Source organism: Lytechinus variegatus, chromosome 18 (genome assembly GCF_018143015.1).
Source record: "Lytechinus variegatus isolate NC3 chromosome 18, Lvar_3.0, whole genome shotgun sequence".
In the NCBI taxonomy this organism is placed as follows: Eukaryota; Metazoa; Echinodermata; class Echinoidea; order Temnopleuroida; family Toxopneustidae; genus Lytechinus; species Lytechinus variegatus.
In genome coordinates, this window is record NC_054757.1 from 16,155,478 (window position 1) to 16,182,539 (window position 27,062).

At 36.1% G+C, this 27,062-nt stretch overlaps 1 protein-coding gene across 2 annotated transcripts in view; it reads right to left on the bottom strand.

Moving 5' to 3' along the window:
* LOC121431588 (dual 3',5'-cyclic-AMP and -GMP phosphodiesterase 11-like) overlaps positions 1–27,062 on the bottom strand; it is a 72,924-nt gene that overhangs the window by 17,956 nt on the left and 27,906 nt on the right. For both annotated transcript variants that reach the window (XM_041629136.1, XM_041629135.1), the window contains 3 exons: positions 7,922–7,992; positions 2,398–2,458; positions 551–598 (listed from right to left, as the gene is read on the bottom strand). In XM_041629136.1, the coding sequence (XP_041485070.1) occupies positions 551–598; positions 2,398–2,458; positions 7,922–7,992 (180 nt within the window). The remainder of the gene's footprint in view (positions 1–550; positions 599–2,397; positions 2,459–7,921; positions 7,993–27,062) is intronic.

Below are 27,062 nucleotides of genomic sequence, written 5' to 3' on the forward strand. Positions count from 1 at the left end.
CCTTATATTGTTGTTTATAGCAATAAATACTAACACATACTTAAAACTTCAGTCTTTAGTTAGGACTACCCCCTGAAAAACCAACAACAAAAAAAAAGGCCAGATAGTAGCGGCCAATCAAAAAAATGTTGATCAAAATAGTTTTCGGCCCCCCCTATTGGCGAAAGCTGGATCCGCCCCTGAATACGGTCTTTATTCAGAATTTTTATTTAAATTAAAACCCCTTCCATAGTTGTGGTTTAACTATGAATGGCCAACTGCAACAAAAATCTCTAAACAGAATAGGTTCAATTTATCAGCTCATTTGACATTCAAAACATTCATAACTGTCACGAAATGATAACTACAATTGCTTTCTGAATCAATAAAGCATGAAGAAAAGGCAAAATAAACATAAGAAGCAATGATGTAAACAAGCCCTTGATATTTTTGGCATCCCATAGTTTTAGCAGAGTTAGACCACGGTCAAAGTTAAACTAGACTTCAGAGTATGGTCTTGTACTGTAATGTGATAATTTTCGTATGAGAAAGATATCACAAGGATTTTTACCTTAGGGTCAAACCGTGGATCCTTATATGCATCTGAAATGTTGAGGGTCTGCAAGAAAAAGAAAATAAAGACACTTTTAATCATCATAAGAGAATACAACATGTGACAAGCCACCTCAAAACCAACGATAAGTCACCAGGGAAGATTCTAGATAACAAAAATAGTAATTTGGTCTTTTCAAGGCAAAAATTTAAAATCAGCTCATCTTAATTCTTCTTCTTTTTATCTATACTGTCAAATATTTGAAGTTGTGAAGTCAAATGAAAGACAAGATATAGAGTGTTTTTACGCCATTTTTATGGACTCTTGGGAAGTTGAACTGAGATTGAACAGAGTGCACATCCCATGCTTGGATGAGTCCAAAGTTCAAACCTTGTTTTCTCCTTATTTTATGAAGCTTATTTCTATTCATTGCTTATTTGAAAAATTTCCATTTCTGAGCGAAATCTCTCTTATATAAATAGCGCCCTCTAATGTTTAAAACTGGGCGTTGTGGCGTGCGCCTGTAATCCAAGCTGTGGGGAAGTTACAAATTGATGCAGAGGTTCGAGCCCTGGTCACATCTTTCGGATGGTGACGTTAAAGGTCGGTCCCAGACGTAAATAATCATATCTGATTGATACACGTCTGACAAAACTCAAATACACACACACACACACTCACACAGATAAACTTGCCATAACTTTGGTGTTTCTATGCATTCGCATTACATATTTTCAAGTATTGGTATATTGATTATTGCTTGTTGATTGCAAAACCTAAGAAATTACAAGCGTCACTGCATGTGCATCGTTCTGATACAATTGCAGTTCTAGTTTAATGAATCTCTCGTTGAATTCCTTCTACATTGAATAAAGTGCTTGTTTGTGTGGGTCATTGTTGATCAATTTTGACAAGCTACATATCATTTTAAACTTTAGGATGTGCTTTACCAAGCTCAATACAAATCTTGTAATTCAGGTCATAAACATTCATATTACTAAATGAGACGACCTTTGTGCTCTCCAAACTGACAATCCCTGTTATTATTGGAGGTAAGATGTCAGGTTCTAACACACATGTATATTCATTAGTCAACAATCTACCCATACATCAACCAGAGGGCTGCAAAGGCACAAGCTTCCAAGAAGTACAATTAAAGAATTCCCATAGAAGGCATCTACTAAATGGATGCTTAATTACTCGTATGTTTGTTTTTCATTAAATTTGCTGCAACTGAGAAAGGGGGAGGTGAACTGGAGATGATTTCAATGGGAGCCATAAAAAGGTCAATAATGGGCGATATATTACGAGGTATGGGTATCTCACGATGCCGTGGTTTAGCGGGTAAGTCGTCAGCCGTGGATATTGCGGGGTTCAAATTTAAATCTTAGCATGGTACTCATATGTCTCACAAGGCAGGATTCTATTTTGGCTTCTCTCAACCCAGGTGTAGGAGTACCTGGTGGAAAGAAATCATTAAAATTCATTCTTCTCCTTTGTTTTCTTTTCCCTCTCCCTTCTCCTCCTCCTTTTTTCTTCTTCTTCTTCTCCTTCTCCTCCTTCTTCTTCTTCTTCTTCTTCTTCTCCTTCTTCTTCTTCTTCTCCTTCTTCTTCTTCCCCTTCTTCTTTTTCCTCTTCTTTTTCTTCTTCTTCTCCTTCTTCTTCCTCTTCTTTTTCTTCTTCTTATTCTTCTTCTTCTTCTTCTTCTTCTCCTTCTCCCTCTCCTCCACCTCCTTCCCTTACTCTTTCTTCCACCTCTCAACTCTCTCTTCCTACTAACCCTACAAAAAAACTAGGCCTTTTACTTTCACTCAAAAAGTGAATTAAATAACATTCATTGAGAACTGAAAGAAAAGTCGACCTACCTCCCCTGTCGTAGCAACATACCCTGTGATACCAATATGGATTGGAAACCTGCATCCATTGCTGAAAGGAAAAGAAAAGAATTGTTCAGTTCAGTGCTTATTTAATCCTATAGTTCAAAGATTAAATTTACATTCTAAAACAAAATGAAATTTTGACGATAAAAAATATAAGTAAAAAATAAATACTATCAAAATACAATCACAAGCAGTCAAAGAATGAAATGAGTGAATGTTTACATGTACAAACAATCACCCTTTTTTCAAAGAAATATTTGAAATTTCTCCACAAATCATAAAAACAAACACAAAATGCATTTTATACATAATATACAACACAATCATATGATTTGGGTAATATCACAAATATTGAATATTGACAATAGAGATTTTAGAATTTAGTTGCTGTATTTATGCACTTATTTTATAAACTTCAAAGTTTAACAGTATGAAGAAGAATTATTCTTTCAGATAAGCTAATTTTCTAATTTTTGCTATTTCAAAACCAAATTTATATTTCGGCTATTAACAGAGAACCTTCCCTGGTGACCTATGGTTGGATTTGGGGTGACTGGTCACATATCTTAAAGATCAAAGCTCCGCATATTTTCATTACAGTCCCTTGGCATCAATTCTTCCTCATTCTTTTGAAAATGGCATGCTCGTTTGTAGAATAATCCATCATTAGAAACTCAAAGTTCACACGGGGTGTGAATATCTAAGCTGGTAATGTATTACTTATCTCTCTCTCTCTCTCTTTCTCTTGCTAATAGAAATAGGAAGACCTATACCATCCATCAAAATTATTTAGGACAAGCAATAAATGCAAATAAAGTCATGTTCTATTTTGTTCTCACACTGTCTGCCCACGTTTTCTTTCCCTTCTAATTTCCCTTATATTCAAGAAAGGTTAGCATCTTTCGTACATTAATCCATCATTAGGTTCTATAATGTCACAAAGGGAGTGAATGTGCGCTCGACGATTCCATTCTCTCGTCTTTTCCATCTCTTTCTTGGATGTATCAAGTTTCTTTGTCTTGCAACAGAACATGTCTTTCGTATCCTAGTCCATCACAAGACATTGTTATCTTTCCAAGAGGTGTACGCATTAATGATGCTGCTCGACAACCCATCATTTATCTTTCAGTCTCTGTCAGTTTGTGTCCGTCTCTCTCTTTCTGTGATCTACCATTATCTTTATATGCATTAATGATGCTGCTTGGCAACTCATTTATCTTTATGTCTCTGACAGTCTATCTCTGTCTCTCTGTTCCGTCTATCTCTCTTTCTTTGATCTACCAATATCTTTATATACATTAATGATGCTGCTCGGCCAGTCATCATTTATCTTTTTGTCTCTAACAGTCTGTCTCTCTCTGTCTCTCCACTCTCTCTCTATCATTATCTTTATAACACTTGACTGTATTGGGAAGAATTAGAAACTCTTTCTTTATTTACATATGTCTGCCTGTCTCTCTCTCCCTCTATTTTTGTCTCTCAGACTCTCCACCTTTTCTTCTTTTCTTTGATCACATATGAGATGTGAATGTATGCTGCTTAGCACCTCCTAACATTTTTCTTTCTTTCCTCTCTACCTCATGAGTTTTCCAATCTCTCTCTCACTTGTCTCTTCATCCCTTCCTCTTTCTCTCCGACCATCTCCACCCTCATTGTTTTCTTTGATCACATATCCCCATTATTCACTTTTCACTATTCACTGTCCCCATTATCAATCCAATCTCTGTTTGCCTCTATATCTCTCTCTTTTTCTCTCAGACGCTCTCTTCACCTTTTCTTCTTTCTCTGATCATATATCTTCATAAGATATGAATGTATTGATGAGACTGCATTGCATCTCTACATATTTACTATCACTCCATCTCTGTCTATCTGTCCATCCTTTTTTTCTTGATCTTATATACCATGTATCTTTATAAGATAAGCATGCATCGATGAGAATGCACAGCAAACCATAACAATAACTTTCCCTCTCCATCCATATCACTTTAATATGTCTGTTTCTCTCTATTTCTCTTGTCTCTAACTTTCTCTCTCCCCCTCTTTTTTTTGATCATTTATTCATATCCTATGACAGTAGTGATATGATTACTTAAAAACTCCTTACTCTTTCTTTGTCCGATGTTGAAACTTTGCAATTTATCTCTCATTCTTTCCCTCTTTTTTCCTCTTATCTTTAAAGAAACAAACCCATTCATTTCTTTTTCAATTTCAGGATGTTTCTGACACCGTCAACGAGCCAGGTGCATACTACATCATAACAAAAAAAAACAGATACTTTATACATATCTCTTGTCTCACGTATGTACAGACAGTCAAGTGACTCCTTGGCTCCCTCTCTCTTTCTCTCTCCCCCTTCGTCACTCTCTCTCCTCTTTTCAATTCTGGATGCACATTAAGAAAGGAACCCTTTTCTTTACCCGAAATCTTCTCGGCAATTAGTAGCTTCCCGACAGACAAACCATTTCCTTCTTTCTTGCCTCTCTCTTTTTTTGTAATCAGAGCCAAGCTACAGCCTTTTTGAGCACGGTCATTTCATTAATCAAATCCATCCAAACACTGACCTTTAAGATACTGCCAAATCACTGCACAAAACCTCATCTATCTAATCTTAGCCTTCCTCAAGCCAAAATAAAATCCACATTTGTAATCACCATCTTTTTTGTTGTTGATTTCTGATATTTGAGCACCTAATAAATGCTATATATTATCATCATTACTGGTATAATTATTATTATCATTATCACCATTATTATTATCATTATCATTATTATTCATATTACTATTATCATCATTATCATCATCATCATCATTATTACTATTTTATCATTATTATTATTTTGTAAATGTGATTGTTATAAAAAATTGTGTATTGTATCATAGACTGTCATGATTTGCTACATTACATTGGTCAAATTGATCATCTATAATATGTGTATGCAGAAATATGAATTATATTTTATAATCAATTATTTACATTTTCTTTTCAAATTAAAGAACCCTGAACCAACAAGAGGATCAATAACAATTGTGATGATAATATAGTTACATTTATATAGCACTTAATATACTTTGTTTCTAAATGTTCTCTACATTGCATTCATCATCACCCCAGTCATCGGATCATGGCATGCCCGCACACAATGTATGCAATTTCTCCACTCACTGGAGAGTATTTCAACGAGAGTTCCAAGACTCAATTGCTAGGCATACTACACAGGCTTTTGTATCATACCAGGTACCCATTTACCACCTGGGTGGAGAGTGGCATATTGTGGATTTATGTCCTTGCTAAAGAATGCTAGGCAGCAGTGGGATTCAATTACACAACCCTCTGATTGGTATATATTTATTTATAACGTTCCTTTGAAAAATTAAAAGGAATGAGTAAAAGCCTTGCAAGCAGGCTAATCTAATCTTAAAACTTGTTCGATCCACCTTAACCTTACACTTGGCCTTTCTTGTGCTAATTGGGGCATATATTAATCAATGATGATAAGATTGCCATCACGTCAATGCTTACATTCTAAAGAAAAAAAAAATCATTTTTAACCTATTGACATGAAAAAAGTGGTCTATGTATAATGCACTGTCTATGAGAAGATAAGAGAATTAAGTAATAGCATTGTTTTCATTTATTATAATAATCTATAATGTTAAATATGAATGTGTTTGTCTCCAAGCACTATACAGATACATATATAAAGAATATTACCTAGCATTTTCACCATTTATGAAAAGTGCTGAGATTTTTTTTTTTACAAAAATCTTCCTTTTTTTTGCTTGTTAATTTTTTTCACTAGTACCCCCTCTTAGAAAATTATTCCAAGGTCCTTATTAGCTACTATTACAAATATTCACAATTTTACTGTTTAAGGGAGAAAGAAATTGACCAAAGCCCTTCAAGTTGCAGAACTATATTTCATTGAAAATATATAATCTTTTCATATAAAAGGTCTTCATAAAAATCAAACAGTCATACAAAGAGGTCCCATATAAATCCCTGATCTGATGGTGAGCAAAAAGCATAATATCAAAGGAAAAGGTCGCCCTCTTGCACACAACAATGCCGAGTTCAGCTTAAACAAGCATCCATATCAAGCTCCTTAATTCATCTCAGCAATTTCCACACGCATAAATAGTACACCTTCCAAAGCTTGCCCATTTTGTAAACATCCTATCTTAAATATTTGCTGTATTAAAAGCGAAAGCTCAACCGAGCAATTCCGACTGAACAGTGCATTAGGTTGGTAGTGGTAGTCATGCTTGACTTTGTCAGTAGTTAGACGTTCCCTCGAAAAAATAGTGTTTTGGTATTGACATTACATCTGCATGATTAATTGATTTTTCTTTATATGATTTAATTGCCAATATGGGTCGTATCATCTATGAATTGTTAGCGTTGAACTTATTACGTCAATTCTTTGGTTATGGAATATACATGCTTCGTGTAAAAAAGAATGTAAATACTCTACAGCCTTTTATTAAAAAATCTTTGACCTCTCTATCTCTCTTTCCTTCTCCTTCTCGACTTCATCATGGTCATCTATTACGAATCATCATCATTATTCATTCTCCATTATAAAACCATCTCATTCCCCGAGTGAAATCTTGAATATATACCCATGAAAAGCCACAATTCCATTTCCCCATCACTGGCTACTTCCTTCATGAAAACGTGCATCCAAATATTTCAGCCTCGACCGCCAAAACGCTCAATCCTCGATTATGTCCCGTTTCCCATGCTGATTTATGCGAGGCAAAGAGCATTTGGAGATAGCCCACTGACTTTCAAATGGGCTCGATGTAAAGGTAGCTACGCGTTGCCAATTTGGAAGGGTAAGCAGGCGTGAATGGAGAGCACCCTTGTTGGCTGGACTTCCTCGAGTGTCCTTGAGTATCCGTAGATAGTGCGCCGATTTTTGCTGTTACACAACATTTACTCAACTTTTACCAAACAGGCTACATCGTCTAACTCAAAGATTATCTTGATGAATTTTAACCAAGCATTGCTTCAATGGGGGGGGGGGTGGAGAGAGGCTGTATCCAAAACAGAGATTTGAAAGTTTAATAAAAAGAAAACTCAAAGAAGCAACCAGCTTCGAAAACTTACTGTGTTGTGGACAGGGTGCTGTTTTAGTTAGTATACCCCCCCCCCCCCCGTAAAAAGTGAGATACCAAACATAACAAAAATTGGATTTGTGGTTGATAAATGCTAACAGACTTATATAAGGGAGCCAGTAATTTCTTTGATTAGCCCCCCCCCCCCACAACCCCTTCCATGCAGCCTCTATCTTATCAAAATCTGGAAAAGATTAGTCAAAATAACCAATTGTGTCCTCTCCCCCCCAAAAAAAATAAAAAAATAAAAAAAGGTAGAAATGAACTAAATAACTGGTTAGAATCCACAAAAATCTTGATTTATATTTTACATTATTTTTGGTGGGACAGATTTTCTAATCTAAATAATCAATTATTTTGACCAATCCTCATTGGCAGAAAATCTTACCCATTTCCATTGTGGGGTCCTTTGTTTTCCAGATCCGCTTGTTCCAACTCAAATACTTGAGAGAAAATACTCTGAAAATTTAATCAAAAGAACATTGAGAAAAATAATTAATCTACATTAAAAAGAGAAAACCTTAAGCATGTTTTCAACAGAATATGAGAGAGCCAGGAGCAAGAAAGAGAGATAATTATTGAGCTATGAACCAGTTGAAAGTATAAAAAATGGAATTAGTCACAAACATGTGGTTTAACTCAAATTTCACAACATGCAGCAAGTTATTCAATAATAGAAATGCCACAAGTATAATTTATGAGGTTAGTATTTCCAGTATAGTATAAGTGGGGCTGTATTGAATAGCATGATGCATGCCAATTTAGCATGGGACTACTTGTCTTGCACTCGAGCTCTATCCTGTATTACTTACTTTTAAAGGGGAATCCAACCAAAATAAAAAAAAATTGTTAAGAGGAAAAAGAAATAAGATATGTTGATAGGTGAATGTTTGAACAATATGAGACAAACAATAAGAAAGTTATGAATTTTTATAAGTTGTAAAAATTGGTAATCACTATACCCATGGAGATTTCAAATTGGCCACATATGTGATGTCATAGAGATGTAAGGCAAGGACTACTCTTCCATGTATTCCACTACATAAAATAGCTAAAAAAATTAGGAAAATGTATTTTTTCCCCAAATGCGTTACTTCAAATTAGTTTTTTTTTATCCATGAGGACATAAAACAATATATTAAATATACCCGAGTTATATCAAGATTACTGCCCCAGGGAAATGAATACTTACACAAAAACCACATGATTAAGTACATGGCCTATTAAAGAGAAAGTTGTCTTTGCTCCTTGTCATAATTTACTTACACAGTTGCCAATTTGAAATCTACATAGTCTTAGGAATCTCAATTTTAAAGCAGCCATATCATTCTTGTTGCTTGTACGATTTCTTTCAAACTTTCACCATTCTGTTTTATTTAATTTTCTCCTTTCCAACATTACATTTTTACGACCAAGGCTGGGTTTCCCTTTAAAGTTAACTTGGAAAAAAAAATACAGACCAACCGTAACGTAGACCAATTGATAGACCAAAATGACAGTAGACCAAATGGGTTGAGCCCATGCGGTATTAGACTATGTGAGACATAGACCAAGTGATTGGAGGCCAAGCACTGGGTCCTAACACCAAATGGCCCTAACATGAAATGAAGTTTACAAAGATCAATTCATGCTAGTATGTATGATGGTGATACATTCCCAGCTGCCTACTGCATAACATAGTGTTGTTTTCCATTTGACTCTCATAACAAAACACCCATCTAAAAATCTGGAGTCGGAATCAGCAATGATCGTCATTCCTAAAAGCAAGATTCAGGGAAATTACTTCTCAATGTTTCAAATTTACCCCGCAAATGGGCTAACAAATCCCCATCAATATGGGGGACTGAGGAAAAACAAGAATAATAACTAAGTCTCGTAACAGCATCATTTCATAAAGCGGAAGGTTGGGATGCATTTTAACAGCTTCCATCTTATAGTTATTGCCTCCTTTATGCTGGCTAAAGCACCAGCGATGGGTCAATGAGAGGCAGGTTTCACAGAGTAAATACATGCAAAGCGTCAAAGATGGCACGTCCTGCTTCCCCCTTCGGACACGCAATGCCCGCGTTCTAGTTCACACACACTTGGCATGAACCAACGCCGCGCACAACAGCATTGAGAACGGGGCATTCTTCGTGCCGCTATTGTTGTGGACGTGTGAAAAGTGACATGGTTCCTCTCCTGGTTTGCTACATTGAAAACAGTCTGCAGGCCTTAAAGGCATAAAGCGCAGGGGCCCAACAGGTTTGACTATCAGCAGAGATTGCAAGAGGGAGATGGGTTCGTTTGCTGGAGTAGAAAAGCTTGATGCGGAGGAGTAGATGGGGCCTTGGTGTTTATCGCAGGAAAGAATAATCATCTTCAATGAAAGGCTCTTCCGAGCATACTGATGAAGATGTACCGCTAAATTTAATCTTTGCTCGATCAATTCATCACCGCAAAAAAACAACCACAACATGCAACATTTGCCATCTCACCAGCATTCATAAGAGCATGCAGTGTTATGAATGCAATGAACGTCTTAACTTTAGTTTTTTAATAAGCATAAACTCTGCCGGCGCCAAAGAGGAAAATGAGGCTGCATTCACATGATGGCTCATGTAAGGTTGTTCAAAAGTATTTTTTTGCATCAGTGTTCGGCTAATATTTTGTCTACTCCTTGCCAAATCTAGCTTTATTGTTGTGCAGTGAAAAGCACAATAAGGTAGTGATCTAATTTCAGCAACATACAATAAAAATCACTGATTTAAAATTTCAATGTTTGTAAAATTTGCATGAACCACATAGTAGTTTAAACAGTTTAAGCAAATGTTACAAAGGTAAAAATCTTAAACAATAAAGTTTAATTTCTAATACCTAATTCTCAATAAATTAAGCATGGTTGTATAAACTATTAAACAACTAGTGTTAGATTCACATACTATAAAAAAGTGATGTATGAAAACAGCATTTTTACTGTGCATGCCCATCATAAACCTGTAATTGAGGGGCTGGCAACAAAATTATGAACAAGACTAAGCTCTCTGCCGTATTCAGACAAACTTTACTATGATGATCGAGACAGGATTACATCATTTCTGAATTTGTGGATGGCAGTCGTATTTGTGATTACACTGAAAATGCTTTCCCCCCAGAAAGTCAAATCTCGTAAGAATTATTTCTATCGAGAAATGAGCAGGTGCTCGCTGAACTTAAATAGGTACGGTACGTTACGTAACACTGGGCTCAAAATGGAATTCTCACGCCACGTGTTCTCACCACTTAGCCGGTCATCTAACGACAACTCATGATTTCTGTTCCTTGTATTTCTTTTTCCGTCCATTGCCAGAGTGAACTCATATGGGTACATTGCGTAATACTGGGCTCAAAATGGCATCCAAACCATGTGCTCTCATTACTCTTCGATTTGCGGAAGAACCTCTAATGAGAACTTATGGAAACACCAGCTGCACGTCCATTGCTATTCTTCGCGAGACTGAACTTAAATAGATACTATGAGTCATACTGAGCTCAAAATAATTGGCATGAAAACACCGGGGCAGGGGGGCAAGGGTGTCACTTCTATTGAAAAGTGGACAGCATTCGCAAGAAAGACAACACAGAAAAGGGTGGTTTATTCAGGCTTAAGTGTGGTAAGGGGATAAAGAGCCCACACTGTAAAAACTGTGGTGTTAAAACTGACACCGATTGGTGTTGATAGAGGACCACACCCTGAGGTGTTAAAATTACACCCTAAAGATTGAACATAACACCAAAGAGTGTAAATGTAACAACCAAAGTTGTTGTAATAACACCTATAGGTGTAAAACTAACACCACCAATTCAACACCGGTGTAAAATAACTGGTGTGGTCCTCTATGTACACTGGTTAACACCACAGTTTTTGCTGTGCATAACACAGTGTAAAAAAATGAGCAAAACAGCCCCTTCATGCCAAGATGTTCAAAAATGCGAAAAGGGTATGGAGTTAGCACCGGCTGTCGGATCTTCTGAGACCCATGAACAGAAAAATCACACAAAATGGCGATCGACCATGTGTTCTCGTTACTCTTCAATACAAAAGAATCTGTTATGAAAATCTGTGAAACCTGCCCACTGTACTTCTATTTCTATTCAATGCCAAAAAGGCCTAAAAGAGATAAATGCATATTGGACACAAAATGACATTCAACCATGTATTCCCATTCGTTTTGAATACAGAAGAACTTGTCATGAAAATATGTGAAACCTGCCACTGTACTTCTATTTCTATTCATTGCCAAAGTGAACTTAAGTAGATACTATGAGCAATACTGCACGCAAAATGATATTCAACCATGTGCTTTCACTACTCTACAATGCAGAAAAACCTCTAATAACAACTTGTGAAACCTGCCCACTGTACTTCTATTTCTATTCATTGCCAGACATCTTTCTGTCTGTCTGTCTATTATGCCAAGGCACCCTAAGCACACAGCATCAACATATCGTCTGTAATTGTCTTACTGCGATGGCAGGGCACGGAGAGAGAGAGACAGTACACATAACACAATGCATGGGACTATTATAGATTCGCCATGCATGCTACTCAGGTATTGAAATAGCGAGAGCCAATCTGATCTTCCGTCATCTTTGCATATTATTTAGAGGCATTACTTTATTCTAAAAATCTGTGTTTTTTAGAAAATGAAACTTGAATAAGAGTCACGTTTTGATGCAAAAATTTTGTCTTCTATCTACAAGTGGCCTAGTGATGTAGCTAATGATGTACTTCAATCAAAAGAAAAAATATAAACATGCAGCATCTCTTCAATCTATTCTAGCCCCGTCATATGATATCTTACATGTAGGTGAAAACTTACATTAAGCTAATTACTGTATGTAAATTAATCTTGGTTATCTGGTATCAAAATGTGAAATAAATTAAAGAATGATAAACTGCATCATACATGTACACTAACTTTATAAATTAAAAAAATGTTGAGTTTTGTAATTTTGCCTTGTTGCTGTGCTGCTGTGTTTGTTTCTGAACATTGTTGCTGCAATTTCTTGCGCATTTTGTTGCTGCACTTGCCTGCAGCAATTTGTTATGCTTTGTTGACACCAGCGTAGGAAAAACATAAGGGCGACAGGCTATTTCGCCCTCATGAGAGCCCAAATAGCTCCTAAAATTCCCCCCAAAGGCATACCATTCTTTTCAGAGTCACCCCAAGACATTACAAAAACAATATTCTAGATGATGGCAGAATCAAATATTTGCATTTAAGATCTACTGCATAATTTATTGATGCCCCTAAAAGCAGCCCTTAAAATGAAATAAATAGACCCTAAATTCTGCAATGGCCCCAACATCGAAAAAAGAATAGCCCCTTTAAAATGAAAATTATTTCCTACTCTGGTTGACACAGTTTGTTGTTGTACGTTGTTGCCTTATAGGTGTGCTTGTTGCACCTTGTCTAAGCACAGGCTTTTACTATCTTTATAAGATATGAACACACCGCTGGCCTTATTCCAAACCATCAAATCGCTGTAAATTGGTGAAAAACATGATTTCAAGTTAAAAAAAAAGATATTCAAACCCCTCCGTATATTTCCACTTTAAGCGCCCAGTCATCTTAGACTGTTAGAGCTGGAAAAAAATTAAATGATTACATTATAATCTTCAAAGCTGCATTATTGTTTTTGCACAACACAAAACAATAGAGAAGTCACACAAATTAATAATGCTCACATATTTGTTATCAGGAGACTAGCTTTTCTAATTTACAAATTAATAATACAAGCTTAATTACATGTAAGATTATATCCTGCATACCCCATGTTTCCTTCCTTTGCTATCATTTCCCGTCTTTAGAGCAGAATGCATTTGATTAAGCTCATCAATCACTAAGCTGTAAATCTGATATCTTGCAGGAAACTGATTATATGTCAAAGAAAATTAATTTTCCCATCCTCCTTTTTTTCATAATCATATTACTTTTAAAAGGAAAAACATTCACCTTATATGTGTACTGGTCTATGTTGCAGAAATAATATTTTTGTGATTTAGATTTGATTAAATTCAATTAATGATTTAAAAGCAGGTGGATAATGAATCTATATTCTTCCTTTTTCTTCATCCATCTTTCCCTTTGTCCTTTCTTCCCTCTCCTTCCATCTTACCTTCCTCCCTCCATATCTATCTATCTATCTATCAGAGGCGTCGATTATGGGGGGGCAAGGGGGGCAATCGCCCCACCAATGAAAATATTTGGGGGGCAAACATATCGTTTTGCCCCCCCAATAATTCCGCATGTGCTAAAAATAAAATAAGATTGTGATGTTACACAGATATCAGCGAGCGAGATTGAGATACACAACTCGTTCTTCGTCTAAAATCGTGCTCAAAATGTCCACTTTTCAGATTGGAATATAAAAAAATTTCAGCTCGCGCTTCGCGCTCGCATCATTTCTGTAACAAACACCCATACTTTCCATGATTAAATAGGTTAATATGGTCCCACTTTCAGTTCTAAACCTCAAAAGAACTCCCACTTCGACTTGCAATAATCTTTTGTTGGATATATATATCTTGTTTTTCATTAAAAACGTCCATTAAACTCAATTTTTTTTTCAGATCGAAATATCAAAATTTTTCAGCTCGCGCTTCGCGCTCGCATTAATCTGCTGGTGAGATATGTTTATATATATATATATATATATATGTGGGTGTATGTGTGTATATATATACATATATATATGTACACATATATATAGGCATATGTGTGTGAGTTTGTTCGTTTTGTGTGATCGAGCGCTTTTAGAAAATTGATTCATGATTTTGCCCCCCCAATCTGAAAAATGGATCGACGCCCCTGCTATCTATCTATCTATCTTCCTGTCTTTTTTTCTCTCTCTTTTTTTAATCTCTTTAGAGATGCAATATTCATCATAATACATTAAGCCCTAGAAATAACTTCATACAATCCCTTTAACAGAGCACATCCTACATGGGGAAAATGATGACGGCGTATTTTTCCTTTCAATGAAATACATGTAGTAAAGGAAAGTCAACGCTTCTTCCCATCGCATGCATCACGCCATGCCCCAATCAGCTGACGCCAGGCGTAAAACGACAAGGTTTTAATTAACTATAGGGCTGGGCCTTTCAACGCCCATCTTGTAGTATTTATCTTCCGCTGCATTGACAAAGAGCTGAAAGATTCGCATCTGACATGGTAAGCTGTTAAGATCTTTTTGGCTATAGTCTACCCTTCCATTCTTACCCGTTCCTAACACGATATCTGGTTGCTTAATCTCTCACGTAGGCCATTCTTCAACTGATTTCTGTCAAACATGAAGCTGTAGTGCCTCTCATGTTAACAAAACATCTACAGCCAGGAAACATTTACAACATTTCTTATACATTTCCACTTATCTCCTTTCTTTTCTCTCTTTTTGTCCCCTCTCTAGAACACAACATCCAGATAAGTTAACTCTTTGGAGACTAAGCCAAAATATATGCAACCTGGGACCCGTTGCAGAAAGGGTTGCGTTTAAACGCAAGCCAAAAAATCAATCGTAAGTCCAAAATGCGCGCTGTTGGTTGGTTGAGAATCATGTTGCGCATGTTTTTTAGAGTTGCGATCGATTGAAACTCTTTCTGCAACGGGCCCCTGGAGTCTATGGAAAACATGTTACACTCTTTAAACAAATCAGTCAAATTGACTAGACAAGTAGTCAGCTGGGTGCAACTGATATGCTAGTCATATTTCTGACTTATGTTCTAGTTAGAAATAACTCTGTTCCGAGTAAAATACGACTAGAAAATAGTCAAATATGACTAGAATAACAGTTGCACCCAGCTGACCCTAGTAACTAGTCATTTTTGACTGATTTGCTTTTAGAGTGTATAGCAAAATCATTCTGTCTGCAATGGGTGAAGGATCCCCTTTACAGAAGAGAATTAAAAAAAATCAAATGATCTACGGAGATGAGCTTGAATATATAAACAGAAAACGTCAGGGAATACTGAAAATTTAATTCAGGCTGTGAGATATCTGTGTGAAGCTTTGGTGTAATGAATACGTAATAGGGTTCATATCTCAGTAATACCCCCACACACGCTCTAACACACATATATCCACCACAGTGCAGTATGGTTAGTTGAACAAATCTGTACTGATTTGTTTTCCCCAGTGTTTTATCCCCCACCCCCCCCCCCATCTCTCCCTCCCTCCCTCTCTCCCTCTCTTCTTTAATAGTCCTGTAGTTTTCCTAAATGAGTTTTGGGCCCATTGCAGAAAGAGTTGCAATCAATCACAACTCTAAAAATAATGCGCAACTTGATTTTCAACCAATCAACAGCGAGCATTTGGGACTTGCGTTTAAACTCTTTCTGCAACGGACCCCTGGTGAGTATTTCATGAAGATGTCTGTATGTTACAAACTACTTGACGCATGACTGGTGATACCTTCTTGGGCTACACGTAAATGAATGAGAAACAGATAATAGCATGGAAGAAGGCATCACCAGTCGTTCGTAATGTCATTCGTTACCAACGAGCAAATTTATGAAACACCCCACAGGTAAGGTATACTCTTCTTTATATAGCACTGAATACATCCCCCTCACCTCCTTTACCCTTTTTATCTTTATCCTTATCCCATGTTTCTCATCTATCCCTCTTTCTTGATACGTTACCCCTTTCTCTCTTCCCCTTCTCTTTTCTCCTTCTATCCCTCTTCCCAATCTTGTTTCCTACTCCTTCCCATTTCTTTACCATCTCTCCCGGGTGAGGGTGGTCACGAAGATTTAAGTATGACTTAAAGTCGCACTTAAATGCCTGGTTGCGTATGGTATAAAAGGCATGACTGCATTTGTCAGACAACGCCAAGAGGATGCGCACTACTGCGTATTGACCAATAAGATTATGTGTTGCAAATCATGTACGCATCGGCATTTAAAGATAAATTCCAGTTCTGAAAACGATCTCAAAATGACTTTTTACAGAATTTAATATAATGACCACCTAAGTGTCTGTTTGTATGAATAAAAAATATGTGCCAAAGGATTCTGGAAGAAATTGTGTAATTGCTGAGAAATAAGCAAAATAAGCGCGGATTCGGTCACTCCCGTCGGGTTTTATTCCAGCAATAATAATACACTGTCCCACGTGTGCCTATCTGTGTTGGCGATCTTCAGTGTGATCGTATTTCAGCTTAGATTTTATGATTTCACAAAGTTCAGTTTATGTAACTGTACCAGATCTAGATCCATGATGATATAGTCATACTTAACCTTGGTTTTACAGACTTTCTCACAAAATTAGTGTTTTACTGCAACTACTATCATTTAGCTTTAAGTGCAACTCTAAGTCATACTTAAATCTTTGTGAAACACCCCCAGACCTCTCTTCCCCACCTCTATGATATATCTATAATTCTGTAACCCCCTTCCCACCCACTCTCCCCTTTATATCTCCCTCTCCTCTCCCTCTCTTTCAGGTATTTCTCCTGCATCCTCCCACAAAAATCAGAATCGATCACTGCTATTCCATGCCTTAATTACATACTGCCCATCAAAAGAAGTTAGATTGTGATGCTACAACTCTCCTATAAATACATTCCAGTGATTTTGGAAAGTCTGAGCTGATGTAAAAATTTCCAAGACTTACACCACTCCCAATATGTCCTTTCAAGGAAGAGAAAAAGAAAATTATAATTTTCCCTTTCACGCTACCATACACCTTGCAGCTCCTTATCATCAACTACACACATGTACAAATGCGACTGTACTCCTCTGCACACACTGCCCTAGTACTGCGACGCATGCTGCTATGCCGAATAGAAAGAGCTGGGCAGTTATCCAGCGAATTAGAGAGCGTATTTGGGGTTGGTACCCCACGGCAAGGTATCGTATTACCCCCATTAAGCCTAAATGGCTGAAGAATGCCCCCCTTCTGGCCTCCAGGTCCCACCTCAATCCTTCCCTGTCATTGACCGTTCTCTGTTCCTTCGGACTAAGTATATAATGATAAAGATGAAGCCAATCGTGGTGTTAACAACCGTAAAATGGTTTTGAACAGAATCCAATAGATGACCATCCAAATGTGTGTATACTGTTTAAATTCAAACAAAAATACGCCACATGATTTATGTACAAAACGTGTTATTGCTGAGAAATGAACAAAATATGCATGGCATTCCAGTTGATGATGGGTCTTTTTTTCCAGGCAATACAAATGATGCATTGTGCTTATCCATTTTTGACGATCTCCAGTGAGATTATTTTCAGTTTATATTTCATGATTTTAAACAGTTAGATTTATGTAAATGAACAAGGTCTAATTCTATAAATGGTATGCTGACAATTAACCTTGATTGCTACAATAAACGTAGGACCATATGATGAAAAAATGCAATATTTTAAATAAAGAACCTTACTTTGTATTTTTTATACTTGCATATATAGTCAATGTAACTATATCATTTTTTCTGAACATCAATACTTTGGGGGCTTTATCATTATCATTATTCCATATTCAAATAAATGAAGAAAAACAAACCTTAAGCCAGTACCTCAATGGTTGGAAACTGAGAATGCTACATGCAGTTAAATCTGTTCCGAAGTACTGTTCCCGAATTTATTTAGGCCTAGAATATTTGCATATAATTTAGATGAGGATATATCAACATCAATCCAAAGACTGTTGTTTACATGTGGGTATTATTGCTATGATTATTCCATGTTTGAATGAATAGGGAACCTAGTTCAATTAACCTACATGTATGGGTAGGGCATTTAGATAGTGCCATAAAATGCGTGTGGAGATAAGGATATATAATAATGACCTAACGCCATATTGACTTGCCAAAATAGATTTATTACATTTTTTCATTGATGAGAATATTACAGTATCAAGCTAAATCCACAAGAGCTGTATAAAAACAGTTGAAAACATTAGGAGCATGTCACCATCATTATTCCATGTTTAAATGAATAGTTCAACCTACAAAAAAATAAGCAGGGCATTTAAATAGAGACAGGGAATGCGTGCTGCAGGAATTAATAGCCTAAAGTGATATTTTACTTGCCTACATTAGATTATTATATGAGAATATTACAAAATTAATCTAAATCCACACAAGATAGTGTTGATACATTGTGGGCATATTGCCATCATTATTCAGTTTTTGAATGGAGAACCCGTAAGCAGGGTATTTACATGGGAAGGAGACGCAGAATGCGTGCCGAGATACAGGTACTTAAAACAAGGCCCTAATGCAGTATTTTACTTGCCGATTAGATTATTTAATGAGAATATTACAATATCAAGCTAAATTCACAATAAATGATATAGAAATAGTTTCATACATCGAGGGCATGTTGCCATCATTCTTCCGTACACGAATGAATGGAGGACCCATAAGCAGGGTATTTAAATGGTAAGGAGACGGAGAACGCATGCGGAGATACGGGTCCATGAAACAATGCCCTAATGCGGTCCCCCTCTTGAATTAAGAAGATCTCCGAAGCAGCAGGATCAATTTCCTGGGACGACTTTTGGGTTTGTGGAGAGGTATTGAAAGAAAACAATCGGAATGGGCAGGCGGAGATTGAGATGGGGAAAGTGCTGGAGAGCGCGGCACTGCTCTTGATCTTGTAGGGAGAGAAAGAGAGCTAGAGAGGGGGAGGAAGAGGGAGAGAGCAGGGGAGTGGAGGAGAGAGGGAGGGGGACGAGACTGAGAAGGGAAAGTGCTGGAGAGCAGCATTCCTCTTGATCTTACAGAGAGAGCGAGAGAGAGAGAGAGAGAGGGAGGGAGGAAGGGGGAAAGAGGGGGGGGGTTGAGAAGGGTTAAGTGCTAGAGAATGGTAGAAGAAAGAAAGAAAGAGAGAGAGAGAAAGAAAGAAAGACAGAAAGAAAAAAAAAAGGAATAAAGAAAGGGAGGAAACGTTAAGCGCAGTAAGAGAGAGAGATGGTAAAATGGGGGGGGGGGGTGGACAGATAAAGAGGGAATATAGGCAAGCAAAGAGAAAAGGGGATATGAATGATGTGTTAAATGCTAATCAGAGGGGTTGACAGACAGCAGGACGAACAGACAGATGAGGCACAGACAGACAGGAACTTATAGAAATGAGAAGAGATGAGATAGGAGGTCGGATGCCAAAAAAGTACAACACCCATGGGAGAAAGAAACAAAAAGGAATGAAAGAAGGAATACTGGATCAGGAGAAATTGTTTGCAGAACTAGATAGAAGTTTTCCCCTATCGTGTGCTTATGAATCCAATAAGCATTTCTCCAGTTCAACTTCTAATTCACTTGTTTTTTTTTTTTTGGGGGGGGGTCATTTTGAGGATGGATTCAATAGATTCATTTACCTTAGATATTCTAATTCTGAACGCTTCTGGAAGCCTAGAAGCTGAGTGTTTCACTAAATGGAAATTACTGAATGAATCAAAACACTTTAAATCATACAATGTAATTTGATGTAATCTGGAGCAGTGGATTTGTCTTCTGGCTTTGAAACAGAGGGTCATGGGTTTGAATCCCATCCAAACCATAATTTCATTGGCAAATGTTTACTACACCACGGCTCTTTATGGAAAAGCCATGGTGTAGTGACTCTCGCCTTGTAAACAGAGGGTCGTGTGTTCGAATCCCACCGCGGTCTAGCATCCTTTGGCAAGGTGTTAATCTAAACTTTGCCACTCTCGACCCAGGTGCTAAATGGGTACCCAGTAGGATGCGTAAGATATTGTATGTTTGAATTTGCCAGCTCCATAATGAGGCTGCGATGAATGCAAGGAATGCTCCTCAGGGAGTGGAAATTGTGCACTTTTCGTGCGGGATTGAAATGAATCCAATGACCGGGGTAATAATATGCTGTAAAGTGCTTTGAGCCATTCTGGGAAAAGCGCTTCATGAAAATTGGCTATTATTATCATTACTATCTACATTGTAAAGCACTGCAATAAACACTCTCTCACCTGTGCATTATTTGCATTATATGCACTGAATCCAGGGGCAGCTGGCTTTCTTCAATTTGGTGGATTCATAATACGGTGCGCCATCTATCGGTTGCAGCGGACAGGCCAATTTCTAACTTAAGGGGCGAAATCGCATGTAGGTGCAAGCAGCGCACAAAGCTAGTGTAATGCGACTGTGATGCTTCAAAAATGAAAACAAAATGGCAAAGACGGAGGAAGAATACACCGAAAACGGTCTAAATTTCGTGAAGAAATCAGCAGAAAACTTCTCTCCCACCTCCTGGACCCTAGTAAACAACATACGCACAAGCGTGCACAACAGATGTTGACTTTTTCCCCCGTGAGGCATTGCAAATTTCCGCCTGTTCGCTGCAACCAATGGATGAATTGAGGGGTGTCAGCTCATGGATTGGTTGATGGTCTCTGAGGAAAGGTATTAGGCTTGGGCGGGTTGGAAGGGCTGTGGCCTTTGAAAAAGTATACCAACATTGTATGAAATAAAATGATCTTTTTTTAAAGATAAATCCCCTCAAAATCACCGCAAATTACTGACATACTGAATAAATATGTGAAAACTGGGGGAAAGAATCATAAAAAAAACCCAAAACCATTGACCTCCTTACCATAGCAAAAGATACAACAGTTAGCCCATGGCCATAATAAACAAGCCTGGGGCCCATTTGATAAAACTTGTTATAATAACAAATTTGCAATAATGCATAAAAGCAACTGAAATCCTTCAATCTTACCAGCTGATAGTCAATTAATTATAGAAATCGTGCATTTGTTATTACAACCAGTCTTTATGAAATCGGACCCTGGTTTCCGTCAACACCGCACATCTTCAAGTACACTGCATCATTTCCACAACAAAAGATCCATGCTTTTAACAAACAGATCTCCATGCCACAAGGGGGATTGGATCAAGGGCCCCAACCCCGCCCTCTGGTCCATCGCCACCCCCCCACATCATACAAACCCCTCCCCTCCGAGGTACAGAATACCACTATGCATCATTATGTATACAAAGTAAAATATATACATGTATGTATATATGTATAGATAAATAGAAAATATAATGGGGAAATCATTAGCAAAATTACAAGATAATAATAACTTGTAATTTATATAAATACAGGATATATATATCTATATATATACTGTAAAAAGATATATTTTACCATATATGTACTGTAAAAAGATATATATTTTACCACCATGCTTGACATAAATGCCACTCATTCCAAGAAAAACTCAAAAGGATGCTAGAAATAATAAACCACCCGGAAATAAAAACGAAATTAAATCACACTCCACTTCAGGGAAAAACCAGGTTGAAAAACTCAAATCAAACCATACAATAAATAACACCTGTTGGAATAAAGATATACATAGATACATATTTATATCAAAATCTACATGCATAGGACCATCAAGTCGGGGGCTTATAGCAAAAAAGCAATGCCAAGCCAGCTAGTAAAGTCAGTTATACTCTAGCAGACAAGTATATCGGATTATTGTACCATATTTCAGGTCACCTTCTTCAAGTGCCCCCTCTTTTCACCTATTTCTATGAATTAGTATAAGCCCCTTCAAAAAGATTCATAAAACCTTTTCCAGTCATGCAGAAAGTTGTGCACAACTTTACGCACAACTTAATGAACAGCTTAAAGAACAAGTCCACCCCAACAAAATCTTGATTTGAATAAAAAGAGAAAAATTCAACAAGCATAACACTGAAAATGTCATCAAAATCGGATGTAAAATAAGAAAGTTATGGCATTTTAAAGTTTCGCTTATTTTCAACAAAATAGTTATATGAACGAGCCAGTTACATCCAAATGAGAGAGTTGATGACATCACTCACTCACTATTTCTTTTGTATTTTATTATATGAAATATTCTTATTTTCTTGTCATTGTCATGTGAAATGAAGTTTCATTCCTCCCTGAACACGTGGAATTCCATTATTTTAACATTTTGTGCTTCGGGCAAGAAGGTCCTAATTGTCAAATTCGTAAAAATTGAAATATTGTATAATTCAAACAATAAAAAACAAAAGAAATAGTGAGTGAGTGACATCATCGACTCTCTCATTGGATGTAACTGGCTCGTTCATATAATATTTTGTTGAAAATAAGCGAAAGTTTGAAATGTCATAACTTTCTTATTTTGCATCCGATTTTGATGAAATTTTCAACATTGTGCTTGTCTCATTTTTCTCTATTGATTCAAATCAACATTTTCCTGAGGTGGACTTGACCTTTAATGAAACACCCACCCGGTGGATATTGTCATTAGTGTATGCTGACCCATGTATGGCTAGCAAATTTTTCATGGTTAGAAATATTTCTTGACATGAAAAATTCCATAGTTTGTTTAAGAAAAAAATATAATACATGCTAAGAATTTTTTGTACCCTAAATGAAACAATAGTACCAACCGTTTGGGGTGTATTCTTGCATTCTATGTGGGAAAAGGTTTAAAAAAATGCACCTTTTCATTATTAGAATTTGCACCAAGAAGCACTTGTTTACACCCTGAAAGGTGCAAACTTTCACATTTTAAGGTGCATAATACTTGCTTGACATTCAAAAAGTTCAAATTTGCACCTGTATTGCATGGTTCATCTCTGCACCTGAAAGAGTGCTTTAGCTTACTGCACCCTTTATAGGTGAACAAAATGAGCACACTTGCTCTTATGACCAACCATTGGGGTGCTAATTGTACCAACCCCTAGGGGTAAAATTTGAACCCCTATTTCTTAGTGTGTACATTGGTTAAATTGTTCAGGTGTGATAGCCCAATATTCTACCAACATCATTTTAAAACAACTTACATTTCATTTCATGTACTTATTCATACTGGAATACCAATCAACTCTTATTGATGTAGGTATATGCAGACTACTTCCATTCCTACTTTCAAATGAGTGCAATTAAATACCTATACTGACAACTACATTGCTATAGAATATGGTATTTTCAAGCAATCTTCTACATTTTCAAAACATTGCATGTTAATTGGTTTTCAAAAATTGTTAGGCTGGAATTTACAGACTAAAACTATTTGCTTCAAATATACAAATATTGTGCAGATGTCATACATCTAAATTGTGAAAAATGATAAACATTTTGTGAATACACTATCATAATCAACATTAACATTTATAATGATTGTGTTTTAATTAATGTTAGATCTATAACTTCTACCGCAATAATTCATATATTATGCTGTTGGAGTGAATATAGGAAATATAGTGAACATAGCGGATTTAGTTGAAATACGGAAGTTGATTTCTATAAAATGTACTGCATGTTACTGTCTACTATTTTGACCACATGCATTTCTTCTGGTCATATATGAGAAAAGGCTATACAGTAAAAATGCTGTTTAAATTTCTATGCAATGTTGTTCACTGTATGAACCCTACAGTAGCTGTTTAACAATTTAATCAAATCATGCTTAATTTTTTGAGAATTAAATATTCAAATCCAAACTTTGTTTAAGATTTCATGAATTTGAAAAAAAAATTACTCAACTACTGTAATGTTGATATAAGTAAGCCATGTAACATATAAATATTTAAACAGCATTTTAAATTAAAAATTGAACAATGCACCAACAGTACTGTGCTTTTACACTGTATACCTGTTTTATCTATCTCTATCAGATCTGAAGACATTATGTGACTGAAAATTCAAGCTAAGAGTTCAATGTGGAGATATATATTTAAGTGTCAATTAAATATAATACTAGATTAATTTGCATCAGATTGATTAGAAGGAGAAAGAGGGGAGGGGGAGATTTTGAGAGAATAAGATACAACAGTTTATTTAAAGGGAGGAAAAGAAAAGGAGATGGAAAAGAGAGATGATAGAAAGATGAAACAATGGGGAGAGAGAAGGAGACAGAGGGAGTACAAGGAGAGGGGGGGGGGGGGAGTGACTGTCTCAGCTTTAATACTAGCAATAGAAGATAAATCTAAATTCCTAGTTTACTGGAAAAAAAATTTACAAATTATTTTTTAAACAGATAAACATCAAATGTAATACAATGAATGTCTAAAGCTAAATAACTGCTGATATTTTGCCTTCTTTTACTACATGATGTGCCTCATATTAAGTTTCTTTGTAACAAGAAGTGTTGATAAAAAAAATAGATAAAAGCGTTAGGACCAATGGATGTAAATTCAAATTTGAAAATATATAAAAAGAACAACATCTACTTAGATTACAGTGTAAGAACAAAATGTTAAAGATTGGATATTCAGTGGGGTAAGTGCAGAGAGCTTAAGAAAAATACCACTTAGTAATCTCTACTACAGTCATGATTTATTAGGGTTGCTAGCTTAATATTGACGACCTGTGCAATCACATCGGGCTATCGCATCCAGCCGGGCAATCGTGGAACCTGACCATTCAAGAAAAGGGCCCCCTATATGCCGAAGCTCCGGAACCAGTTTACCCAACCATATGAGAAAAAGGCCCCATAAATTTCTGAAAGGTCAGACACAATTTACCCTATATTTTGTGAAAATTATAGCCAAGATACAAAAGGTTGGGTAAGCTTGACCAATGCTTTACGAATTAAGGGGGCCGTTTTTTGATGGGTTGGGTTACGCGATTGACAGCGACCAGACATGGTAACCTGATTAAATTGCACAAGTCATATTGACTCATATACAAACATTTAAAATTTTGTCTATTTTACGCAAATGTGAATTTACAGTCAGTGATTTATTGTATAGGCCTACCTATGGTACAAAGAATATAATTCAAAATTCATAAAGAGGACTGGTCTATGTTTCATTCTACTCTGGATCCATTCTTGGAAGATCTTGAAAAGTGTTTTCAATCATTTTAATACCGGACATAGTAAAAACACCATTTAAAATATTTATACAACTCTGCTTCCTATTAACTTTACAGAAGTTGCTAAAAATTTAAACAACCATGCTTAATCTATTGAAGATTACATATCAAAAATTTAATTTTGTTGATTAAGATTTTAAATATCTGTTTAAAAATCTTTAAGTTTTAAAGTGTTGTATAATATTTGACAGCATTTTTACTGTGGGCAGAACATAGGTGTATCAAAATTTCAGAATATACATTAACATTTCTACAGAGTGTAGTTTTGACTATACACAGTGAAACGTGGTTTCAAATTTTTGACCAATGTTTTTTTACTATATATATATATATATATATATATATATGAACCTTGGTTATTTAAACAGTTTAAACAATTGCTTCAAATGTTAAACAGCAAAGTTTAATTTTTATATTTGATTCTCAATAAATTAATCATTGTTGTTATTTTTTTATAATTTTAAACAGCATTTTACCGTGTAAATTACATCAGCTTGAAGTCAAAACCATATGACTGGAATAAAATTGGAAGGCTTTACCTAAAAAGAGTTACTTGGAGTCAAAGTAATTTGGAAAGCTAGTCAGATATGAGATAATTTTAAATTCAAAGTGTTTGCAATTTCTGATCCAAAATTGTTTTAGTGTTTTAAAACTTACAGAATAGTGTTTAGTTTTTCTAGAATGTTAAACTAGGATGAAAATGGTCAAATCTCTAAGCTGGAAAGAAAAGGGTTGTTAGCAAAAGTGTGGGCCATAACTTTCATCAATTATCCTGCTTTTGGTTCTAATCCCCAATGGAACATTTTAGTTAAACTTAAGTGTTAAGAAGAACACTAGTTTGGTGTTCTTAGAGGACAATATCCTTTGGTTTTAACAGAAGATCGAACACAACACAATATAGTGTTTAAATGACAGATAGATTGAGTTATAACATCAAAGAATTTTTAACTAAACACCATAATATTAACACTAGTGTAAAACGCTTGGTGTTGTCATCTCAGAATGCCATCTGGTGTATTTCTTGCACTATTGCTTTTACAGTGAATACATAAAATCAATGGGCAAATGGCATATCCACTAAATATGCTACTTCAAATTTTATACAATGCTGTATGATCCCAGTGAGTGTTGGAGCAGTTTAAGGACATTCCCCAGTTGTTTGTGCGCCTCCCCATTTGTGCATATTTTAAGCCACATGGGTTGACGTCACAATAAGTGAACAGGTGAGTAATAAGTAAGAGGTATCAGCTGATTTTTCCAGTCATCTGCACTTTATTAGCAAATCTTGATGTGTTATTTTTGAAGCTATTAGCTGAAAATAATCTATGGACCAACTTTTTAAATGCCTCTACCTCTTCAGAATAGTCTACTCTGCAGTGATGCGAGGTATGACAAATAAAACCTTGATTTTGATCAAATTGGATAGTGTGTAGATTTTTTCTTTACGTAGATGCAAGCTTTTTGATGCATTTTTTGTGTTTTTAAAAGCATTGCTCCAACAAAAGTACTGATAGTTTGAAAACAAGCACATGAACCTAAATGTTAAAACCTCTTTCAGCATACTTTCTCTACAATACCAAATTTGGTAAAGATGACATGGGTTTTTAATAAACTGCAGCATTCATTGTATTCCTAAATCTGTTACATAAATTTCAATATTTTGAAATATGTTTTTGTTGTCTTTCACACCTTATTTTCAAATTAA